Consider the following 22,774-nt stretch of genomic DNA (forward strand, 5'->3'; position numbering starts at 1 on the left):
TATTTGATAGTCATACTATTATTTTCCTTTTTAAATCTTTGCATACCAACTAATGTATAGAAAACTTACACATTATTAAAACTGATGTTATTCTTCTTCTTTTTTAATCATATTGAATCTTAATATGTTGTTCTATATGAGATAAAGGTGAATCCCTTATTTTATATACGGTCGAGTTGGCTTGGCTGGTACATCAAGGCTAATATTGCTTATTAATTGACTTTAAATTTTAAATGATTTTGTATATCACCCATTTAGATTGACGAAACATTGTAGAACAAATAACAATAAAAAAAAAAAAAACACACATAGAAAAAGTCCATAATAAATATCACTTGTGACCAATTACAATATAAAAGATATGACATGCGAGCATGGCCAAAATAATGAGTAGTAATAAAAGGTTGCTCTAGCCAACCTCAGAGGGCAAAATAATTGATGACATTGATTGTGGTAGCCATGCCACCCACCAATATTGAAGGCCTTTGAGGGAGGGTTGCCGAGCCATGATAATTTGTGTACCTTTTTCCATTTTATATATTTTACCGAACCCAATTCCCAAACATCAATGGCCTTGATGATCGTAACTAACAGGCACTTGAAAATCCAGCACCCACGTCATTTTAAAAGTGACCCTAATTTGTGAGGATAGTTTTGTTATTATTCCCATAATGTTTTGTTCCTCTTTTTCAGGGAGTGGATTGCGTTACTGATTAATGGTCCACACTGGAATTCAAAGGCCGCTTTTGTATTTTGTATTAAGTTTATTGTAGTTTTTGTTTTAGTGTTAATTTACATACAGTCATCAAACAGAGACTATTCATACAAATCTATATAATTATATTTAAAAAAAATTTTTAAAATTATAATGATATTATTTTTAAAATAATATTATTTTTAATCCTCATTCATCAATGTAACTGCCTCCTATTCAGGATTGTAAATCAAAATTTTTTTTTTTAACATACGTGTACTTTTTCCAAATGAAAATTGATATTTTAGATAATATAAATACATTTTTTAAGTAAGTAAGCACTAGCTTTAAAAAATAATTTAAAATTATATCTTTTACTTAAATTTTATATCTGTCCACTTTTCCAAAACAGAGTGTAACAAAAAAATGTACAGTTTTTTCTCTATTTTTTGTGTTTTTTTTTTTTAGAGAGAGAGATTAGAGTCGCGTGTGGTCCATCCAACGGGTGGTTTGAATGTTTAGGTCCAAAGTAGGTTATGGACCGTCAATCCAGCCTCTACACAGCTCAAGCTGGCTAGTTGTAGGTCCTAATATTCTAGGATGACTTTGACTTTAAAAGTAGAATACGTTATTAAAAATTAATTTTTCATATAAATTTTAGATTTATTTTTATTTTTAATATTGTAAATATCATTTTTTAGGCTTTCCCACCCGCTTTTGCTTCTAGATATTTATTACCTTTTACAACACAAACTTTCAAAACATCTTGACTTTGCTTGGGGATAATTATGCTTATGAGCACATATAGTTTTTAAATGAAAATTATATTATAAGTTTAGTTAATTTTATTTTTAACTTTCTTTAAAATTATAATAATATTTTTATTAAAATATTAATTTTTTTATTTAATAAAGGGCTTACATATATAGTTCTCAAATAAAAACTGTAAATATAATTTATCTACGCTGATAGCTCACCTTTAACGTATTGTTGTATTCCATTTATCAAGTTTAACCAAGTTTAAAGTAAAATTGCTAAGGCTATTTTGTTATAGATACAAATTAAGGGAAACTCAAGCATAGTGATCCACTTAGTGAATTGGGTCTATGTGAATGTTCAAGCCCAAAGTAGGGCGTGGACTATAAGTCAATACCGAAAAGCTCATTTTGGTTATGGGTCAGGGTCACCATCACTTAGGATACAACTTAGTTGAAAAAGCTCATTTTGTTTCATTGTGGAGTCCAAAATATCATCTATATTTTTCGAATGACAATGATATCCTTTCAACTGAACAACCAGTTTACAACTAACATAATAAAATCATTTTATAAAATTATAAAATATATTTTAATCACTTTTTTATTTTCTTTTAATTTTTTTATTACCTAAATTGTAAACTGGTTGTCAACCGAAGGCTATCATTATTATTATTTTTTTTTGAAATGGACATTGAAACCTTGATAAGATTGTTATATTCAGCGTTGTTTTTGGAACTACAGACAGGAAAACATCATTTTTTTAATATATATATATATATATATAGATAGATAGATAGATAGGAAAACAGTTTTATTCATTATTAATGTTGCATATAATTCTAGGACGTGTAACTAAGGTCTTTTAGATCAAATAGCAGAAGATTTGATTTGAAGGACCAGATTCAAATCCCCCATTTCCAGTATAAAAAAAAAAGTTTTCAAACGTGTAAATTTTGTATAATTTTAAACTTTTATGTTTTAGTTCTAGAAATATTATTTTTTTTATAATTATATTTTTGAAATTGATTTAATTAAAAAGTGTATATATTTTTTTTATTTGTTAAATTGTTATAGAATTTTTATTAGGGGTGGATCATAGGGAGACTTATGTATGATCTTTTTACGAAAGTCCGAGAGATTCAGAAAAACAAAAACAAAGAAACACAGAAAATTGGAAATTGGAAATTCCGATTCCAGTTACGGCTACCTAGAAGCAAGACATTCAAAACCCCACGTCTCTGAAAAAGAAGACAAAACGCAAAACAAATAAAATACGCTTGTTGCAGGCCAGTCGGGCCAATAATACTCCGAACCTGAACCTCAATCTTAACGTCAAGACGATCTGCAGGGTTCCCCAATTCATCGACAGAATGAAATTCCAAGTTTATCAAGGCAACCGAATTTAAGATTTTGGGGTCAAGATCTGGCGGATCTCTGTCCTTGAATTGCGTATTATTATAGGGCAGATGGAGGTCGAGGTGTTGCAATCCAAACCTTCGGCTAGTGGAAAATTCCGGAGAGGGGATTCGGCGGAGCATGATCGGGTCCGTGTGAAGAGGAAGACCTTGCAGACCGTGCTCGAGCAGTGCCAGAGAGCTCTCGAATTGCTCAACACTACTAGCGGTGTCGACGACGACGATATCGATTGCGTCGGCGGTGCAAATGTCGATGAGGAGCAACGCGGCGAAAGCTCGGGGTCCCTGCCAGGTGACCGAGAGGCCGATGAGGTAAGAAGCTTTCTTTTGGCGAATCGATGGTTTCCTTAGGGTTTGAGTTGTTGTACGGATATTTATTTGTTGCTGATAGCTCTGCTTTTGTTTGATTTTCGTGGAAAAAAAAGAGTTAAAAAATGAAAAACGTGAGTGAAGCTTGAGGGAAATAAACTTTGAATCCCATGTGTTTCTTGGATTTTAGAACTTTAGAATTGTTTTCCGAGCGGGGCGATAGTTGCAAGAGGCCGAGTTTGCTGGGATTCTTCCGTATATAATCTTCCGTAGCTGAAAATGGAGCATTAATTGTGTTCCGTTTTTCTTTCTAAAAGTGTTTGAAAACAGTGATTAGACCTTTGATTCTGAAGCGAGTTTATTCAAGAATCAACATGGCATTATTTTCTATAGTTTCATGTTGGATGCCTCCATTGAAAATCATTGTGTATATTTTCTAGAACTGGAAAATATATTAAAAGAATAAATTTTTAGACAAGTTTTCTTCATGAGCTTCTTCGCGTATACGGGTTGAAAGTTCGGTAGTTATGAATATGATCCTGTTGGTTGCCACTCAGATTGCTTTACAAGGAATGCTTGGCCTGAATTAATTTATTTTTCCATCAGAAGGCTGAAGCGTTTTTGTTGATATAGAAAAAAGGGGGGCTTGAAATTTGGAGGCGGAGCCCATTGCCATCCTAATCACTATTTTCACTGTGGATGATTTATACAATTTTATTACTTGGTAGAGTAACTATATGCTTACTTCCATATTTTAACTCCAATCCTTTATATCGTGATGCAGTTGTGTGATCTTCTCAAGTCTAAAGTTGAATGCCCTGACTTCCTTGAAAAGCTAGAGTCTGCACAGGCATCAGTTCCACAAAATGTTTCTGGTATGCATGCAAAGATGGCCCCAATTTTTTTGATTTCTTGCCAAATTCACCGAATAGTTTCTTCTTCGTTCTGAAGTTCAGGATTAATAAGAGCTGTAATTTTCTATCTTTATGGCTTGGGTGCTAAAACATTCATGTACTGTAGCAGAAGATGGCAGTTCTTGGGATATGGTCAATGAAAATGATCTATGGGAAGGTGAAGGTATTGATTCAGAACAAGAAGATTACGTTCTTGTCAGGCAAGAAGATATAGTAGAGGGTATTGCAGGCTTCATGGCCGCATATATATTGTCCCTAAAACAGACTAAGGTATGCTACATTTCCACTATCTTAGTTTAGTTTTATATTTTTTCAGATCCAGCTTTCTCTAGTTAGATAGTTATTCTGATCGTTAAACTAGTATGCCACGCTTGTATAACCATCTTTGATTCCAGCTGAACCTATCAAAAACCTTTTGATTCTAGTTGAATGGTGCTTTTTGCACATTAATTGTTGAACCTTGATTAAAGCTTTTGTCTCATTTTTTTCCATTCTTAACTGTTACAACTTGAAATAAAATGGTCCGTGCATGTCAACCATGGGTTATAAAAGGAAATTCCAAAGAAAAAAGATTATGTTAATACTGTATTTGAAGATCAAGTGTTAAAATAAATTGATGTTTTTTTTGCAGGATTTGACCCCTAACCAACTCCAGGATGGTAAGCTTGAATGGCTCCGTTCTTGATCTGTGCCTTTATTTATCTTCCTAATATCCAATGAAAAATCAAAGAAAAATAAGGTTCTTTAGTTATTCTCCATTCTCTTTGCTCCAAATACTTTGTATACATTAGTTGTAACAGTTCTTATTGTTGGAGATGTGGGAATGGAGTTCTGACATCCTCCAAATCCTCTATTAGCTCTTAGCAAGACATTCTCAGTGAAAAAGAAAAAGGGAAAGCTTCGGAAGGCATGGGATGGAAGCAAAGTAATTTATAATGTGGCATCTTGGGGTGCTACTGCTATAGGGTAAGTTAAGTTTTAAATCCTACCTAATTCTTGTTTATATGCATATCCTTCCTTCTTTATGTGATTTGTCTTTGGTTATGGTGTGGCAACTAGCATGAAGCCCAATTTTTTGTCTGAAGGTTTCCTAACCAAGTTTGGAGAATCTAGTCTCCTGCATCTTGGTTTGATTTACCATTACGGTGCTACCATATACTTGCCTTTTATTAGTTAAATTACCGATGTTAATCTTTTTTTTTTTAATTTTGTTTTTCCCCCCAGCAGGATATACCAAAACCCTGTAATTCTAAGGGTTGCCACTAAAGCCTTCTGGACTTCTTGTCATGTAATATCAAAGATTTTATGATTTGCTTGTGCTTCATAGAGAAAGGTTCTGATGTTGCTGGTGTGTGGTGGGTGTGGTGGTCTGGTGTTCCACAAATTGTGCAACATTAATGTGACATATTTCGTGACCACTGATTGATTTGTAATCTTGTAAATATCTTCTTTCCTTTCATTCCCAGATTGCAATTCAAATTATTTGGAAAAATCTAATTGTAATGATTTTAGACGTTTTAGTCTTGTACATTTCCACTTTCTTAACTGTCCGCAGATTAATCCATCTTAACTAACTAGGGCACTATGATTGTAACTTAGTCCGCAATGGTTACACTTCAGAAGCGTCTGGTTACTGACTCTGTATCTCCTTCACACATTTCGTTCCATCAATTCCCTTCGTTGATGGGAGCTTTTTGTTGACGGCTTTTATGTGGAAGTTTTGTTATCGAGTGTTGCCCTTAGTACGATGGTAATATGATAGAACTTTGCAGGTAATCATGCGAAGTGATTCTTTTTATATGCGGAACGTGAGGTCATTTAGGATTAGGTTCTTCTCAAGTTCTTATTCGAATCTGAAGTTGTGTGTGTGTGTGTGTGTGAGTGAGAGAGAGAGAGTCGCATGAAGTGGGTTTTACGGCATCTATTTGAGCATTTCAATGCCCTTTGAAAAATTTAAGATCTCGTTTATTTTCACAACTCTTCTAATTAATCTCATCTCATTTAATTATTATAATTTTTTTAAATTCTTACACAATAAAATAAATAATTTAATTTTTTCAAATTTTAAAATAAAAATAATATTAAAAATATATATTCTAATAATATTTTATTTAACTTTTAACTTTAATCTTAACTCATCTCATCTCTATAAAAACAAACAATGTGTAAAGGTAAAACTAAACTTTTTCGTGTAGTTTTCGAGGAACGAGTTTTTTTTTCCTCATCGAAGGAGCAACTCATCTCACTGTGTCTAGTTATCGCCCTTTCTTTTCCTAGTATCTTTTTTTGAAGATTATTCAAGCAAGAGAGTATTCATTCAATGGACAAGTTACGAATTAGAACTGAATTAGAACTCCAAAGGACAATTTATGTAGTTTTTCTGGCTTCTCCTAATCTAAGTTCTCACTCTCAACGTAGAGAAGTTGGACAAGTTACGAATTAGAACTGAATAAGATTGTTGGTGCCGATTGATAACCTACAAGTCACGGTAGCTAATGCGCACTCATCAGAAAACTTTCAAGACGGAGGGACTCTATTATTTGGAGTAAGTAGAATGTCCGATGTTTGGTACTTATCTGGAGATATGGCATATTCTAACTTCAACCTAAAAGCAATATCATTTCACTGCCACCTAATTTCTTCTTCTAACCTCCTCATTTCTAGTGCAGTTGATCCAGTAAAGCAATAGCATATGCTAAAGATATGGAAAATGATGCATCCATCGAAAATGCATCCCAATAAAAGTCATCGAAGTTTTTTTTTACATAATTGTTAAGTGTTTTTAAATGAGTTTGTGATCTTTTTTTCTTTTTCTTTTTTTAAAATGTCTAAAGTGATTTAAAAAATGCTTAAAAAAACACACAAAATGCACTCGTCGATAAGACTCTCGGGGCCACCGAGAGGTACCCTAAAAGATATAACCCTAAAGATACATATTTTCTAGCACAAGTTATAGTTCTAACAAAAAAGGAAACCCACATTCTCCCAAGGGTAAGACATGAGGAGGTGCCTAGCTAACAATGCTCAAGGAAAAGGGCATCGTTCAGGCCTAGTCTAGTTGACAAGCCAAAAAATTTAGTAGCTCATGTAAAACTAAAACATGGTAAATCAAAATTGAAGGCAAAGCCACTATTACTATATATGGAGATTATATTTCAAGGAAAAAAAGGAGAGCATTTAATATGTAAACACGAATAGGCAAAAAGGGAACCCTCTAAAAAGAGAGCAGGCTAACAGTTCTGGAGCAGCCGAGTTGCTTGCTCCCTTTACAAAATTAGCAAACTCAGCCGTTTTGGGACTATACGTGACCAGAATGACTCATCCCTCCATCATGTTTCGGCAGGCCAATGGGATCATATCTCAACATCTTGCATCTCCTCGATTATTTGAGCCCCCTGTTCTTTGTGATAAGACATGCCTTACCATTATTTACATGCATGATGATGGGATTAATAGTAATATGTGTTGTCCTTGGGATTGGGAGCATCCTTGCAAAGAATTGAACGGACTTCCATGATAGATCTAGGTGGGTCCAGGTCTTTCTCTTGAACTGTATTTCCAAGCAGCTGCTGTATCTGTGAGGCAAAGGTATCGTCCAGAATCTGCAGGTTATTGAAATTTCAGATGTCAGAAGGGAAAATACAGGAAGAACGCAAATGACACGAACAAGAAAACCTCTGCTAACTGTCATGACATCAGAAAGGTGATGAAATGCTCTACCTGAAGCTTTTTGTGCTCCAATGTAGACTATGGGAAACCTTGTATATGTAAATTAGGAAATAATATTCTTCGTGACAACAAAAGCTAACATGGCCAGGGGAAAAAATACAAGGGAAACATAAAACATGCAGGATTTATTAGTTAAAAGGACCCCGTGCAGAATTTGTTATGCTGAACTATCGAGTACGAATGATTCCAAACACTTTAATTATTGATCTACACCTAGGACACTGAAAAGTTGTCATATACATCATTAGAATCACCTGATCCAGCTTAGTTTCAGTCACACATAAACTCCCCACATTTACCATACGGTCAAAACTATAGTGGATTAAACAGCTTAAATAATATAATCTGATAAAAGTTTTTTGGAAGGAAACCACGTTGTTATTGGTCACGGACCTATAGTGCCCATTATAAAGGAAACTGCATTCTTATTATTATTTTTTTAACTAAAAGAAACAGTATGACTCAAGGTTTTGATTACACCCAATAGCCGGTAAAGCCGTAGTGCTATTCATCCAAAGGGAAAAACAAAAAGTTGCAATGCTATTACTTACAGTAACTGCAATCCGTGAACCTTTATACCATGACCTATTCTCTTTCCTGTTCTCCAAGAAACTTAGAACATCCTGTGACAGGAAATTCAACACAATATGTAGAGAAGATTAGAATCAAACCCAAACCTCGAATGTAGTATGTTACTAAGATACAGGTGCAATGAATTTGCCTGCCCCAGCCGGTCCCAGTAACCTCGACAGAGTGCAATGAAAACATGAGTCTCAAAGATGGTATGAAGGTGATTTATTGTATCTGTCAACTGCTCTTTCAGAGGCTGCATTCTACCCCGCACATCAGATTCCACCACAGTCTCCTTTGAATCTTGAAGAATCTTTTTCAGTTTTGTAGCATTCTGTAACTTTGTCTGGTGCAACAAAAAAGAAAGGAAGCATATCAAACACACGTGACAAAATACTTGCCTAATTTAAATTTTCAAACAAGAAAATTTACTTTGAATAAAATTTACTTTGAATTAAAGTGGGAAAATCCTTGGCTGCTGCATATATATTGTCTAAGCATGTCATCAAAGATATTTCATTTATCATAAAAAGGACACACCCATCTTTCGTACCAGAATTGCATTATCTGTTTCAGAATATATATATATATATATATGTTATCTTAATTCATACACTACTATCAAACTATGTAAAACTTAAACAAATAATATGTGATTTCAGGATGACACCCACATTCTCTGCAAGTTTCTCCACAACTGCTTGCAAATAATTTCTGAACTTGGCTCTCAGCATCACTGTTACTTCACTGAGATGCTCTCCAGGAACTGAGTTTTCACCATTAGGGATGCAAGAACCCCATGACCTGAACTGAGCTTCTATCTTGGGACGCAAGATATCAATCATCCTCTTCATGGAATTCAGTAAAATCCCCAGCTGCGAAGCAACACAAGATTGAAACCAAAAGAATATATACCTAGTCAAAGGAACCTTACAAGTATGAGAAGTTACAACTGACCTCATCAGGAACCATATAGGGGCAAACAGAACGTTTGGCAAGCTTCTGGACATACTTGAGGCCAAATTTCTTGGGTGCCAAATGCTCCTTCACTGGTGACAAGACATCTGCATATTGCTTGTCTAAAGCTTCCACTATTGCCTTTTCAACGTCCGCAATAGCCTATTGTGGAAAATAGTCCAAAAATAGAAATCAAATATGTTCAGTATCTGATTTTTGTAATTTCAATCCAGCCTTTCAAGTTCCAATTCTACATAAAAGCAACTGTTCAAAACGAGAAGAGTCTAAAAGGATTTTCTAACATATATGCTGAGGAGGTGCGGTTTCGGAGATAGGTGGTGTGGCTGGGTGAAACATTGTGTATCATCCGCTAGGTTTTCTGTTTTAGTTAATGGACAACCCTGTGGATTTTTTCTGAGTTCAAGGGGCTTGAGACAAGAGGATCCGTTATCTCCCTTTCTCTTTGTTTTAGTGATGGAGGCCCTGGGTTGTATGGTGGAAGCGACGGTAAGGGGAGGTTTTATTGCTGGTTTTTCAGTGGGTAACACTAACTCCGGTGCATTTTCCATTTCCCACTTATTGTATGCGAATGACACTTTAATTTTTTGTGATGCTGACAGTGGACAGCTTCAAGCTTTAAGGGCTGTTCTTTTGTGTTTTGAAACTGTCTCGGGACTTAAGGTGAACCTGGGAAAGTTGGAATTGGTCCCGGTAGGGGAGGTGGACAATATCAACCATCTAGCAGGGTTGTTGGGGTGCAAAGTTGCCTCTCTTCCTATGAAATACCTCGGACTTCCTTTGGGAGCCTCTTTCAAAGCAAAAAATATCTGGGACGGTGTTGTAGAGAAGGTAGAAAAAAGACTGGCAGGTTGGAAGCAGCTCTACTTATCAAAAGGGGGGAGACTAACTCTCATCAAAAGCACTCTCTCCAATCTTCCTACATACTTTCTATCCTTATTCCCTTTATCGGTGGGAGTGGCCAATCGGATTGAGAAATTGTTTAGGGCTTTCTTGTGGGGTGGCATGGGGGAAGAACATAAATTTCATCTAGTGAGTTGGCAAAAGGTATGTTGTCCGAAGGAGTTGGGAGGCTTGGGGGTGCGCAATTTGTTCTTTTTTAATAAAGTCCTCTAGGGAAGTGGCTGTGGAGATTCCAATTGGAAGAGGGCTGTGGAGATTCCAATTGGAAGAGGACTCGCTGTGGAGATTGGTATCGGAAGTATGGTTGTGATTGGGGGGGTTGGTGTTCCAAGGAGGGTAGGGGAACCTATGGTGTGAACCTCTGAAAATTTATTAGAAAGGGGTGGAAGGTGTTTGTAAAACACTAATTTTGAGGTGGGAGAGGGGACAAGAATTAGTTTTTGGTTTGACGTATGGTGTGGTGAGAGAGCTTTATTTTCAGTTTTTCTAGGTGTTTTCAGATTGGCAGAAAATCAGCAGGCCGCTGTTTCAGATGTAATGTGCCGAGCCAATGGTCATGTACATTGGAATATGATCTTATCCAGAAATGCGCAGGACTGGGAAGTGGATGAAATAGCAGGTTTTTACAGCCTTCTTTATTCCAAGAAGATAGGAGGAAATGGAAGGGATAGAATGCTGTAGAAACATTCAGGGAGCAAAAAAATTTCTGTTAAATCCTTCTACAAAGTGCTGGCAGCTAATCAGCCCATTCGGTTTCCTTGGAAAGGTATTTGGAGAGTCCCTGCACCCCTTAAAGTTGCATTTTTTACTTGGACTGGTGCTTTGGGAAAGATTCTGACGGCTGACAATCTAAGGAAACATGAGATGATCGTGATAGAGTGGTGTTACATGTGTAAAAGCAACAGTGAATCGATTGAGCACCTTTTTCTGCATTGTGAGTTGGCAAGGGAGTTATAGGCGGGTATTTTCAGCCGAGCTGGGTTGGCTTGGGTCATGCCTAAGAGCGTGGTGGAACTTTTAGCATGTTGGAATAGGCATCATCATTGTTCCCAACTGGCAGCGACATGGAGGATGGTTCCTTTGTGCCTATTGTGGTGTATATGGATGGAACGTAACGAGAGGTGCTTCAACAATAAGGAGAGAAATGTGGGGGAATTATGGAACTTTTTTGTATTTTCTTTAGTTCAATGGTTGGCTGCTACTGTATTAAAGGGAGGGAATGTTCATGAGTTCTTGCTTTCTTTTCAACTTTCTAGAATGTAATGTCTCTTTTGTATACTTCCTGTGTACATGGGCGTTGCCTAGTTTCATTCAATCAATAAAGTTTCTTACTTATCAAAAAAAAAAAAAAAACCTTGTTTTTGGCACCAACCTCTCTAGTCACTTCAAATTAAGCCTAGGAATACTATTAATAACTCGATCAGTTGCATTAGAACGTCGGGGAACTAAATTCATATAATTTATTTCTACTACTTACTGATAAAAAAAAATAACTCGATCAGATCGTGATAATTTTAAAGAAAACACCACAAAAGGTAAAATAAAGAAAAAGATGGTGATGCTAGAAACCAAATAAGAAAATAAAGATTGAGAGATGAGAAACCCATCTGGACGTACATTTTCCAAGCCAAAAATATATTCTGGCCATCGGCAAATGATGATCTCATAGTCGCTTAATGTTTCTTTCAGTCGGTCATACATGTCATCAACAAAAGGAGTAGTAGAATGCTGTGTTCGAACTCCTGACCATTTCACCTGCAAGTACATCAACTCTCAGAACACCTTTATACGGCACAAATTATAAAGTACAACTTGCAATGTGCAATTACTTCAGATTCAAGAATTTTCCCAAAGAATCAACTCTCAAAATAGTCTATCAACATGCTGATATTAACCCCCACACCGCGCCAAACAAAAAAATTTCATCTGAGCAAACATTATTCTGCTGCAAAAGCACCAAAAAGATTTGACAAACATAAGGGAAGAATGACTTAGTAATACCAGTAACATGTGTACCTTATCTAATTTGCATGACTCGAGCAGAGAGAGACGCTTATCTTGTATCCATACCATAATATACAAGTGGAACAATTCTTTCGCATCCACTCCACCTTTGATAGGGCTGAGAAAGAACATAAAATAGGGTTGGGAGTCTGGGACAACATGTAATAACTCCTATGAAAGTATGCATTTTTTTCCCAGCGCTTCCTGAGCCATTAATCTAAAGCAGAAGAGAGAACATTACCTAATGTTCCAGCTCGCAAGGTCCCTTTGAAAATCTGCCGTAGCAATAACAAGTTCGGCCACAGGAGGTGAAGGGCCCGTTGGGGGGCAAGCAATGAGGAAAGCACGCAATCTGTTGCAAAGCTCTGTGCTGTAGATGGATGAAGACAGATTTGGAAGGTCTACAAAACTGCACAAGAAATTCAAAATATTAGAAACTTACTCGTTTGAGTGTGTTCCCAAATCATAATAATCAACATATCCTACTCAATTAAAAAACTCTATAAAAATAAAAACACAAGGAACATAAGAAGTTAATTATATATATAAAGCAATTGAGCATTGCATTATGTTTATTTAAAGATTAGAAGGTAAAAATTCAGGATGAAGTATCAAGTTGTTTGCTTCCTTCCATGGAATGTTTCATGTTGCTGAGAATTTCTATATGTTCCACTTAAATTTCTGCACATCACGAAAAAGATAATTTCTGCACACCATAATGCTTGTTACAATATCGTTGTACAACCACACAACTTCTCTCATAGTGAAAAAGATAACTCATCTGACTTTCTGTGAGATTAGATTTATATGAATTCACAAATCAATTGTTTTAATAATTCACAGTACTGAGCAATCATATGACAGCCTGAGGAACATACCTGGGAAGTATATGTTGATTATGGATCTCAATATCAGTAAAAATTTCATTCCTAATATTCATGCACAGTGATATCATCTTCTGGTATGCAGTAGACATAGTAACAGTGTCCATCAAACTGCCTTCACTACTGTTGGAAACATATTCATCTGTCTCCGTCAAGTGCCTTCTTGATCTCTTCTTTGCTGCAACCTGGGAGACACTAACGCTGATTAAACAGATAATTGTACAACTCAAGTAAGCATCATAAAGAAGATTTTAATGGCCTAAATTTTCATGATTTTCTTGTTCCCACTATTACGACTTAGATAGGCCTTCTCCTTAGTATATCATCTTGCGTACTTGGGCTTTGCCTATCCTTTATTAATACTATTGTTTACTTATCAAAAAAAAAAAATTTGCTGTCAGTATCTCAGACCTGAAAATAATGGCATAAAGCAGTCTGTGCCTCAGGAGACAAGATGTCGTGAAGAATCGTATATAATTTAACAGCTGGTTCCAGGGCAGGTGCTGCAAGCCCAGTTGCAGACTTGAAAATCTCCATGATACCCGAGGGCAAGGACTCATCAAGCGACTTGTAGTTCTCAAAAACTAAAGCAAGTATCTGTTCAATTTGGTCCTTAGTTTCTCCTAGAATTCGATTCTGATAAAGCAATCACAATTGATTCAAATTTGTGTTAGAAGAGGCTTCAGGATCCATCAAAGTACTATAGACGGGAAAAACAAAAAAAAAAAAAAGACTAATACAAAAGCAACCATAAAAAATATGTCGTAACCAAAGTAAAACAATAACAAGAAGAACATTAGATCAGTACGAAAGAAATTATATGCTTCAAACTGGAAAGTTAGATTTGTACCTCTTGATGACTCAATGTGTTTTTGCTATGGCCTTTCATTACAACTGGCATTAACAAGTCATAAACCAAGGTGAGGCAGTCAGCTGTTGGCGTGGCGACGTCCATGACATAAGAGAGGTATCTATTGACATCACAGATTGAAACATCAACCTAGAGTAAAAAGCCTAAGATGAAAAACTCGTTTTGATGACTCATTATACTAGATGGTCTGGTGATTTCAACATCAAGAAGCAATTAACTTTAACACCCAATTACCTCAACTTGGTGTACACATCAGACACTCCATAGTATGAGGCAAACTCTGTTAAGAGCCACTTCCATGGACCATGCAACAATAGGTTTCTTTGTTGAAAATGCTGAACCTTCATAGCAACCTCTAAAACTAGATCATAAGCAACCGTTTCTGCAACAGAGCCACACTGGGACCAAAGGAGTAGCACATATATCATCCAGATATTCACGATCCAAGACATAATATGGAGAATAATCTTTAAATATGAATTAAAAAAATTGTCTAGACAATGACATGACAGAAAAATTGACAAATAGTACAGCTACTTTCTACACTAGTCAAAGGATTATAACAATACTCTTATTAAGGCATATTCCAACGTTCCAGAAGCCAAGTTAAATCCCACAGTTACTGACCATCAATTGTAAACTATTCACTCCTCCATAATACCCAAATCATAGCAAGGAAATGCCAACATTTTTTTAACTTTTAACAGAACTTGCAATGGTCAACTATATTGGCAATCTTGTGCCATGATTAGAAATTATATCAAAAAGATTTAAGATTTGGGGGTGCTTCAAATCAATAAATATCTGGTGACTATTCAGATATGACACCACAGCTTACGAGCAACTCTTAATATTGGGAAAACATCTGAAGACTAGTCCAGTGTAGGTCACTAACCTTTGGATGAGTATTATCATCCGAACTAGTTGAGTAGTTTATATACAGCTGTATCTTGCCAACAAGTTCATGTTCAGGCTCACGGTAAATAGACCACCAGCGTAGCCTGTCAGCCTGCGGTCAAATTTAATTTTAGTGTTCTACCTGAACATAATTTAAGCTTGAAGCTAATTTCAGGGCCAAAAAATATTACTGGGTCATCAGCAATGGTAGCCAATTGAACGAGGACACGACCAAACTGCTTCCCCTTGGAATCCTGGACTTCAAGTAGCAGATCATCTCCTATACTATCTGGAAAGCTGTAGAGTCATCAGCATCATTCTCAAGCAATCTTAGAAGTACATAGAACAAAAGCAGGAGCCAGGAAGAGAACATACAATAAATGTGTATCACCAGATCCAGGTTGCATTCGGATTGCATCCTCTTCAGGTAAACTTTTTAGCCTTATTAGACAAGAATATGTTTCTGGTGGCATTTGGAGGTGAAGAGGAAAAACCTTTAGTAATTGAGGACAAAAAGAAAAAAGAATGGACTGGGGAGCATACTGAGTACTACTATGAGTATAAGGTCAGAACATCACAACGAAAGTAAATATGTCATTCACAGCTCCAATCATGGGCAATTCATAGCAATTTTGAGATGGAGAGTAAAATTGTTGTTTTTTATGTTGAGTCCAAGGGGAATTAAAGTATGCAATTTATTTTGTATGCTCCACATCCTTATATTGTGTTTCCTTTTCTTTATATTTTATGATTAAGAATCTTATATTGTGTTTTCATAACATTGATACGTTTTCCTTTCTTTCAGTGAAATACAACTCATTAGAAAAGAACAGTATAAATCAGCGCTAATTCAACTTGGATGACAAATTAGTAAAGAATAGAGTTTGCAACTTTTGCATACCTTGCACAGCTTCATATGACGATGGACTGTTGCGTAAAGTTGTTACAACCATTTTTGAGGAGTCTGGACACCTGCTTAATATACTGTGTGCCAGCTTGCACATATGCCAAGCTCTGATGTGAAAAAGAACCATTTGCAGGAAGTCGTGGCACAACACGAATCTTTCTTAAAGCTTGCCATCCAGAACAGAGTTTTGACTGAAAATTGGAGAAGTGATATTGAATGGACTCCAATCTAATTGCTGGTGGCCTAAAAGATGATATACTACATCCAGTAGGTGGGTCCAAGGCCATCTTCACTTTACGCACTGCACAATCAGCAAGATTTTAGAAGAGCCTGCATCCTAACCACTTGAACAATGAGAATGCCAGAGCTTACGTTAAAAAACCTACCTTGCACCCTCATCTTGCCAATAATTTTCTTCGGCTTTGGAGCAACAGCCTCGCTGACAAGCTCTGAAGTGTGCTTCACCAATAGTTCATCTTCTGATTGCAATAGCACTTTGCGTAATCTACAATTATATTATTTTAAGAAGTAGAAGCTTAAAAGTCGAAACAAATACCAAGAAATGTTGTATGTTATGCAGTATTCACTCAGAGGATGTTGTCACAATCTGCATAACATACAGAACCTTTCAATTGATAGTAATTGTACTAAACATGCGGTTAGGTGTAGCATATAAATATAAGCTTTATTGGAATCCCATAAACTTTGAGGTTCCGATTTTAACTTCTTATAGATCGTAATCTGAAAGCCGTTCTTTTTTTTTTATAAGTAAAAATATTATATATATATATATATATATCAAAATGAGTAACCAAGTACACTGAATGTATACAAGAGAACACATTGCCCATAATAGAAAACCCCTAATAAGCCAAAAAGCCCGTGAAAAACAACCCAAAATACACCAAGCCCGACCCCAACCCCTTCCTTCCCGTAGAACTAAAACTCTACCCAAAAACCCCACCCCAAGCCCTTGTTTTCCCGTCTTCACAATGCCCCCCTCCCTTTAGACTTCCATTCTAATATCCCAGTTATAGAATTCACAGATTCTATAGACTATTCCTAGGTTAATTTACTTTTAGAGTAACTTTAAGGTTCAAGTGCAGTGAGAAAAATAGCAGAAGTGCATGCCTGGATTATATAAAGATCATTACTCTGGAAACCTTTTTACAGTGTAAGGGCATGTATGGATTCTAATCCCACAGAGGATCAGGGATTTAATAAGGAAGTTAATAGGGAAAATAGTCGGGAGCAACTCAGGGTTGAGATGAAAATACTAACTCGAGAATGGAGTAATTAATGGTGAGGAAAGCATGGTTGCATGGAGCAAACTTGAAAATCAAAACCAGATATGGGAGGGCAATACAATTAAGCATCACCCAATTACTTTGATTCAGCAATTTCAAATAGGTATTTTCTGGGAAAGTACAGTGTACTGACTTGTAAAATAAAAAATACTCTAATTGGACTTTGGATTTATGAGGAGAAAATGGCCAAGGTGAGGGTGTTAAGATTCCTAATTAAAGTTATACTACTAATCTGCCAGTAAGAAATTGTATTTTTTTTGTAAGTACCAATAATAAGTGCAACCATCTTGGCGCAGTCACAAGCAAGAAGAGCCAAGGTGCCGAGGACAGTGATGAAAATACCCATTTTAACAAACAGAAATCCAAAATATTAGTTCCTTATGTGATGAAGTGGTAAAGTGAGATTCTTGTTTTCCACAAACATATAGAATATGGCTTATTACAGATACTGGGCATGTAATTTGTTCTCCTCTACCATCTATGCCAACTGGTTTCTCCATTTCAACTCAACAAAGCTATACATCTGGCGGCTGATAGTCACATGCGAGGTGCAAGGTCGAACCCGCTTGTCTCACAAGATTTTTAGGGCTAAAAAATAGTCTTCATTTATATATGAAATATTTCCTCCAGCATGGAATTCTAGACACTGACATGAAACCAGAATAGCAACCCCTTTAAGTTGTAATCTTCCCTACGCCTTATTTCCATTTCCAGAATATCATAAAGAAAAAAAAAATAGAAAGAAAAAAGGGCACGAGTCGGTGGCATTATAAGTCGACAATAGAAGATAGTGAGCCCACCCAAAAGCATCGCGTAGTAGAGCACATTCACTTTCCAAGAACATTGGAGCTTCCATGCACTCCATTGCCCAGGCATGAAGACAAAGTCGCACACATGCATCATATGCAATCACAGCATGCCACGGCCCTAGAGCACTGAATTTGATTTACAAATTAAATAAGAACAGTTAATGAACATAATTATAAAGGCTCTGGGTTTATAATCAACACCATCAATAATTGCAGTGTTGGTAAGAGATACCTTGCATGAAATGTTGGGAGGCGAGCTGGATATGAACCTGAAGATGCACCGGCTTCAGAATTGGTTGTAGTTCTATCAACAGATAACATAACAAAACTAGTTATATGTTTAAAGTTTATCACAAAAACTCAAGTGTTCATGTGTTAAAGCTTGCAAAGAAAGTATAATGTGCATATGGCTAATGTATATTCCAGAAACACATTTGCATATGGCTTCTAACAACAACAAAAAACCATTAGAGGATCACACGAACCTCACAAAATGTTCAGGATTCCTATTTCCAGTGTCATTCTCCACCTTAACACTAGGTGTGGTTTCTAATGTATTCCAATTATTTTTGGTTGATACTGGACTTCTCACAGCACCTTGCTTAATTTCTTGTGCGGAACCACAAAAAGGAGGTGCACTGGGAATGTCATCGTCATCATCATCAGAGAACTTCTCATCCTGCAGGTTTCTTGAACGCAAATTCTGCAAGATAGACAAATTTTACAAAGACAGCAAGTAAGATTCAATTGATGGTAAGAATGCAAATTGCAAAGAACGCAAAGTTTTCTTGATAGGAAAAAGTTGAAAAAGAAAAGCAAAGAACACAAAATTAGATAGTTTGCATCTATCATACGCTAACATAAAACCTCGAAAATTCCAGACATTCCAGCACAGATACATGCTAAAATACAACCTTGAAGATATACAAGAGACATTGATAGTCAAATAAGGCAAAAACTTTAACAGAATAGAGGGTAAATTGACATGTGATCCACCTAAGCACTGTTCAAAAGATTCAAAAGCAGGGCTACTTGCCGATAACTTTTTGGTCCCCCCACCCCCACCCCACTAACCAATGAACTACGTTTTAGGCCTACAGCTGTAGAGCTAGAGCCCCTCCACAAAGCCTCCATGATTGAACTTATCATTTCGTTTGGGGGGGGGGGGGGGGGGGGGGGGGGGGGGGGGGGGGGGGAGGGAATCCTCCACAATAGAGTATCCAGTAAATGGCCCCAGGATACACGTGCAAATTATTGCTTGCCTGAGCATGGGTGCATAATTTAGGAATCAAGAGTTTTTCTTTCTAGCTTAACAAAATTTAATGGACCAGGTTGTCCTGACAAGTTGTAATAACAGCATCATCAGGTCACAAAGACATATACTGTACACAAAATCGCTCTACTCCCTTCTCACATACACCCCAAAAAGGACTCAAAAGGTCATCCAACCCAGAGTTGTAGTGGTACAATCAAAACAATGCCCAAAGTTGGAAATGTTTCTCACAGCAAATCATCAGAAGGCTTCATCAAATCATTAGTCTTAGTTATCTTCATTGGTTAGCAGTAGTCAATGTTGAAAACTATGAATATATTATCTTTGTTTACCTATCAAAAAAAAAAAAATGTTGAAATATGGAAATGACCTCCAGCTAGAATGTCACCATTTCTCCCACTAAATTTGTTAGTTGCTATCCCAAAAAAAAAACTGAGTTGCAATTTTCATAACATCTAAAACCCCTCAAATCAAAACAGAAAGGGAGAAAAAAAGGTACAAGAAAAGTGGAACATAATAAATCTATAACATTAAGGACTAATTCCTTGAAGAGTTTGATGAGGGTTAAATCTTTACAGATTTAATGAGGGAGTTTGAAGACCAGGATAGAGCCAAAAAACTAGCATTATAATTTCCTTAAAAGCTTTCTGACACATTAAACCTAGTTCTTCTTTCAAGGACTTTGAAAAGCAAGAAGATCATTCAGTAAGTTGAATATGCCTGAAATTATTTTCCAGAAAATAATATGCCTCAAATTATGGAAATTGATGCAAGCTTATAGCTTGTTCCTACATTGATAATTGACACTGAATAAGACAAACTGGAGGGGGGTGGGGGGTGGGGGGGGAAGTAAAGACCATGTACAATACGTTTCAATTAACTTTTATTGAAATGCAAGCAGATCATTCAGTAAGTTGAATATGCCTGAAATTATTTTCCAGAAAATAATATGCCTCAAAATTATTGAAATTGCTGCAATCTTATAGCTGTTTCTACATTGATAATTGAAACTGAATAAGACAAACTGGAACGGGGTGGGGGGGAAGTAAAGACCATGTATAATACGTTTCAATTAACTTTTGACAGATTAGTTCTCAAGATGTGAACTTTTGAAGCACAATACCCTGTGAGATTGCTCAATATTCCTAATACAACATTTGGGAAAAAATATCCACACTTTTAAGCAATATATCTTTGCCGAGAATCTAAGTAGCATAACCAACTTAAGGAGCAAGCAACTGATAGAAACTGACAAGGAAAACGATTTAAGATCACCACACTATGTCTAGATTTGGAATTATATTCTCTAAAACTAAAGTGTAAACGCAACATCCACACAATCATTTATAATCCAACACAAATTATAGTGAAACGTGCACTTGAATTATTACAAACCTTTTTGGCGGCACTTGCCATATTCACCCGTGATGGCACACTTGAAGTATATCCCTCCGAAACGTAAGCTCTAGTGTGAGGCACTGCACCATTGATGCTTCCCACTTGCGTAGTGGAAAACTCCGAGCTAGCAGCAGAATCTGATGACTCATCCTCTGTATACCCATACTTCCCAACCGGGTGCCTCCCATTTCCCCTCACCAACCTCTCCGCCACGTGCCCTTGTCTGCCTGCCACCGTTTCCATAGACGAACCAACATCAGAGTACATATAATCACTAGCATAATGTGGTGGCCTCTGCGCTGGGTTCCCGTATCTATGAGCAGTAGTACCACTGGGAATCCTTTCGTCTTGTGGTGACGAATCCAAGGAATATCTACCCCCATAAACCTCCTCTGAATCAGTACTCATGTCATTGTCAGAGTGAGACCCACTTTCGTCTACATCACCCGGTATCGTTCTAGATACTGGGAGGGCATTTGAGGGCAAATGTCCACTTCTGAACTTTGCCGGTGGAGGCAATCCAAATCCCCTGCCGCCGCCACTGCGAATGTTGGTAATGGGATCTATCCGAGATCTCAAATTCGAATTGGAGAATGGGACTTCCTTCTGGTTAGAATCAGAACCCAGAAATTTATAAGTTCTCCCTTTTAAAAAACAAAAGATTTTGGGGGAAAAAATGCAAGCAACTTAACACAGACCCAGATCCTACACGCAATGAGCAAGCAAAATTCACAACAACGACTAGAAAAGAGAGAGAGTATCAAAAGCAAGAGGAAAGGAGTTAGTTAAGCCGACCTCCTTAACCCATCGAAGCGCATTTTTATCAAGACCTTCTGTGAACATGATTGCCAAGGACTCTGTCTTCTTCACCTGCGCCCAAAACCAAATGTCGGCTACATTTTATATTCAAGAAAATTTAAGAAACAAGCAAACAACTTAAGATGCCAATAATATAGATACTATAGTCCTCAACAAGAAGAGGAATTCACTTACGAATCGAGCTTTTTTCTCTGTTTCACTGCTGAAGGAGTTCAACAAACAGTAATGCCAAGAGAAAGAAAAAGATTTAACAAGAGAGACGATGGAGATCAAGTTAGGATATTTAACAAGAGGGTGCGAGATTTGAGAAATCGAAAAGGATTTTGCTTAGCCCAGAAGCTTTTACTCAGCTGTGAGAGAAAAGCTAAGAAACCCACAGAACTGCAAATTTAGGTGGTTTTTCTTACTGTCACAGAACTTTCTTGTGTTATTTTTTTCCTTTCTTTGTTGTAGTACGTTTTTGGGAGATTCCTCGTTACTAAATTTAAAATAAAAATCCGACGAGGATGTCGGTGAAAACGCCGTCGCATCATCGACGACACAGACGTCGTTCTTCAAGACAGTAAGAACAAATGTACAACTAATTAGGTAGTCAAGATTAATATGTAAATTTTATAAAAAAAAAAGAGATTAATATGTAAAGGAAAAGGGAACTTCCGAAATAGACGGGAAAATAAAGCGGCACGTAGGTGAGTGAGTGAGTGAGGCACGCAAAAAGTAACGGGTAGTTGACGTGGCAAAGAGAGCTCCCGTTCTGTCCTTATTATTTAACTAATATTCATTAATATCAATTTTGAAAACGTTAAATTATATAAGTCGAACGTTGTAGTGGGAACGCTTTCTCTTTTTTTTTTTTTTTTTTTTTTTTTTCTCTCTTTTAATTCCCGCTTACACGACACTTGCAAAATAAAAATAAATTAGACCCAACAGGTCAACACCAACAGTCACATGGGAGTGGTGGGGTTCTCGACTCTCATTCGGTACATACTTTTCACTTTCTTTAGCAGTGCCAGCGTGTGCCGTGTTTCTCGCTCGTCGCTTCTTTGTATGTGAAATACCCAGATTGTACATCATGAACGCGATTTGGATGAATGAAGCTTCTACTACTTCATGACGACGGTCGGCGGAGAATCACATGGGCAAAAAGAAAAGGACAATAATTTGCAGTCAAGAAAACATAAAAGCATGTCATCCACAGCTGGAGAGCTCATGCAGAGGAAGGGGCAATTAGCACAAGAAAAGAAAAGAAAAGAAAAGGAAATAAAATTATTATCCATGTCATCAAATGCGGTCAGACTTCGTTATCTACCTTAATTGATAGTGTCAAACCAAATGAAG

At 36.7% G+C, this 22,774-nt stretch overlaps 2 protein-coding genes across 4 annotated transcripts; one reads left to right on the forward strand and one right to left on the reverse strand.

Annotated features, from left to right (window-relative positions):
* Positions 1-2,568: 2,568 nt before the first annotated feature.
* On the forward strand, positions 2,569-5,610 carry LOC121260743. Of its 3 annotated transcripts, none has more exons than XM_041162744.1 (6): positions 2,569-3,179; positions 3,961-4,051; positions 4,200-4,360; positions 4,722-4,749; positions 4,948-5,056; positions 5,318-5,610. In XM_041162744.1, exons 1-6 carry the CDS (start codon positions 2,919-2,921, stop codon positions 5,397-5,399), a joined length of 732 nt encoding a protein of 243 aa, XP_041018678.1. In that variant the 5' UTR covers positions 2,569-2,918; the 3' UTR covers positions 5,400-5,610. The 3 variants fall into 3 exon arrangements, with proteins under 3 accessions (XP_041018678.1, XP_041018679.1, XP_041018677.1); XM_041162745.1 differs by having other exon boundaries at positions 2,646-3,179; positions 4,197-4,360; positions 5,176-5,377; XM_041162743.1 differs by having other exon boundaries at positions 2,653-3,179; positions 4,197-4,360.
* Positions 5,611-7,204: 1,594 nt separating this feature from the next.
* On the reverse strand, positions 7,205-21,847 carry LOC121259817. The gene is given in 24 exon segments (XM_041161590.1): positions 7,205-7,692; positions 8,371-8,442; positions 8,541-8,735; positions 9,064-9,264; positions 9,347-9,508; positions 11,885-12,022; positions 12,284-12,389; positions 12,513-12,680; positions 13,150-13,340; positions 13,567-13,791; positions 14,006-14,126; positions 14,261-14,424; positions 14,922-15,035; positions 15,115-15,220; positions 15,299-15,386; positions 15,825-15,870; positions 15,872-16,131; positions 16,217-16,335; positions 17,938-18,072; positions 18,179-18,250; positions 18,432-18,649; positions 20,615-21,223; positions 21,413-21,487; positions 21,611-21,847. Coding segments are annotated over 23 exon segments (3,711 nt in total). The 5' UTR covers positions 21,461-21,487; positions 21,611-21,847; the 3' UTR covers positions 7,205-7,539.
* Positions 21,848-22,774: the final 927 nt, after the last annotated feature.

The sequence above is a fragment of the Juglans microcarpa x Juglans regia genome, chromosome 4D (genome assembly GCF_004785595.1).
Source record: "Juglans microcarpa x Juglans regia isolate MS1-56 chromosome 4D, Jm3101_v1.0, whole genome shotgun sequence".
Classification (NCBI taxonomy): Eukaryota; Viridiplantae; Streptophyta; class Magnoliopsida; order Fagales; family Juglandaceae; genus Juglans; species Juglans microcarpa x Juglans regia.

Bases quoted from the DNA above. Each gene is read 5' to 3' on its own strand.
- LOC121260743 (XM_041162743.1), top strand. From the start codon at position 2,919: ATGGAGGTCGAGGTGTTGCAATCCAAACCTTCGGCTAGTGGAAAATTC. The intron at 3,180-3,960 runs GTAAGAAGCTTT...ATCGTGATGCAG, and splicing joins GTGACCGAGAGGCCGATGAG to TTGTGTGATCTTCTCAAGTC. The intron at 4,052-4,196 runs GTATGCATGCAA...CATGTACTGTAG, and splicing joins AGTTCCACAAAATGTTTCTG to CAGAAGATGGCAGTTCTTGG.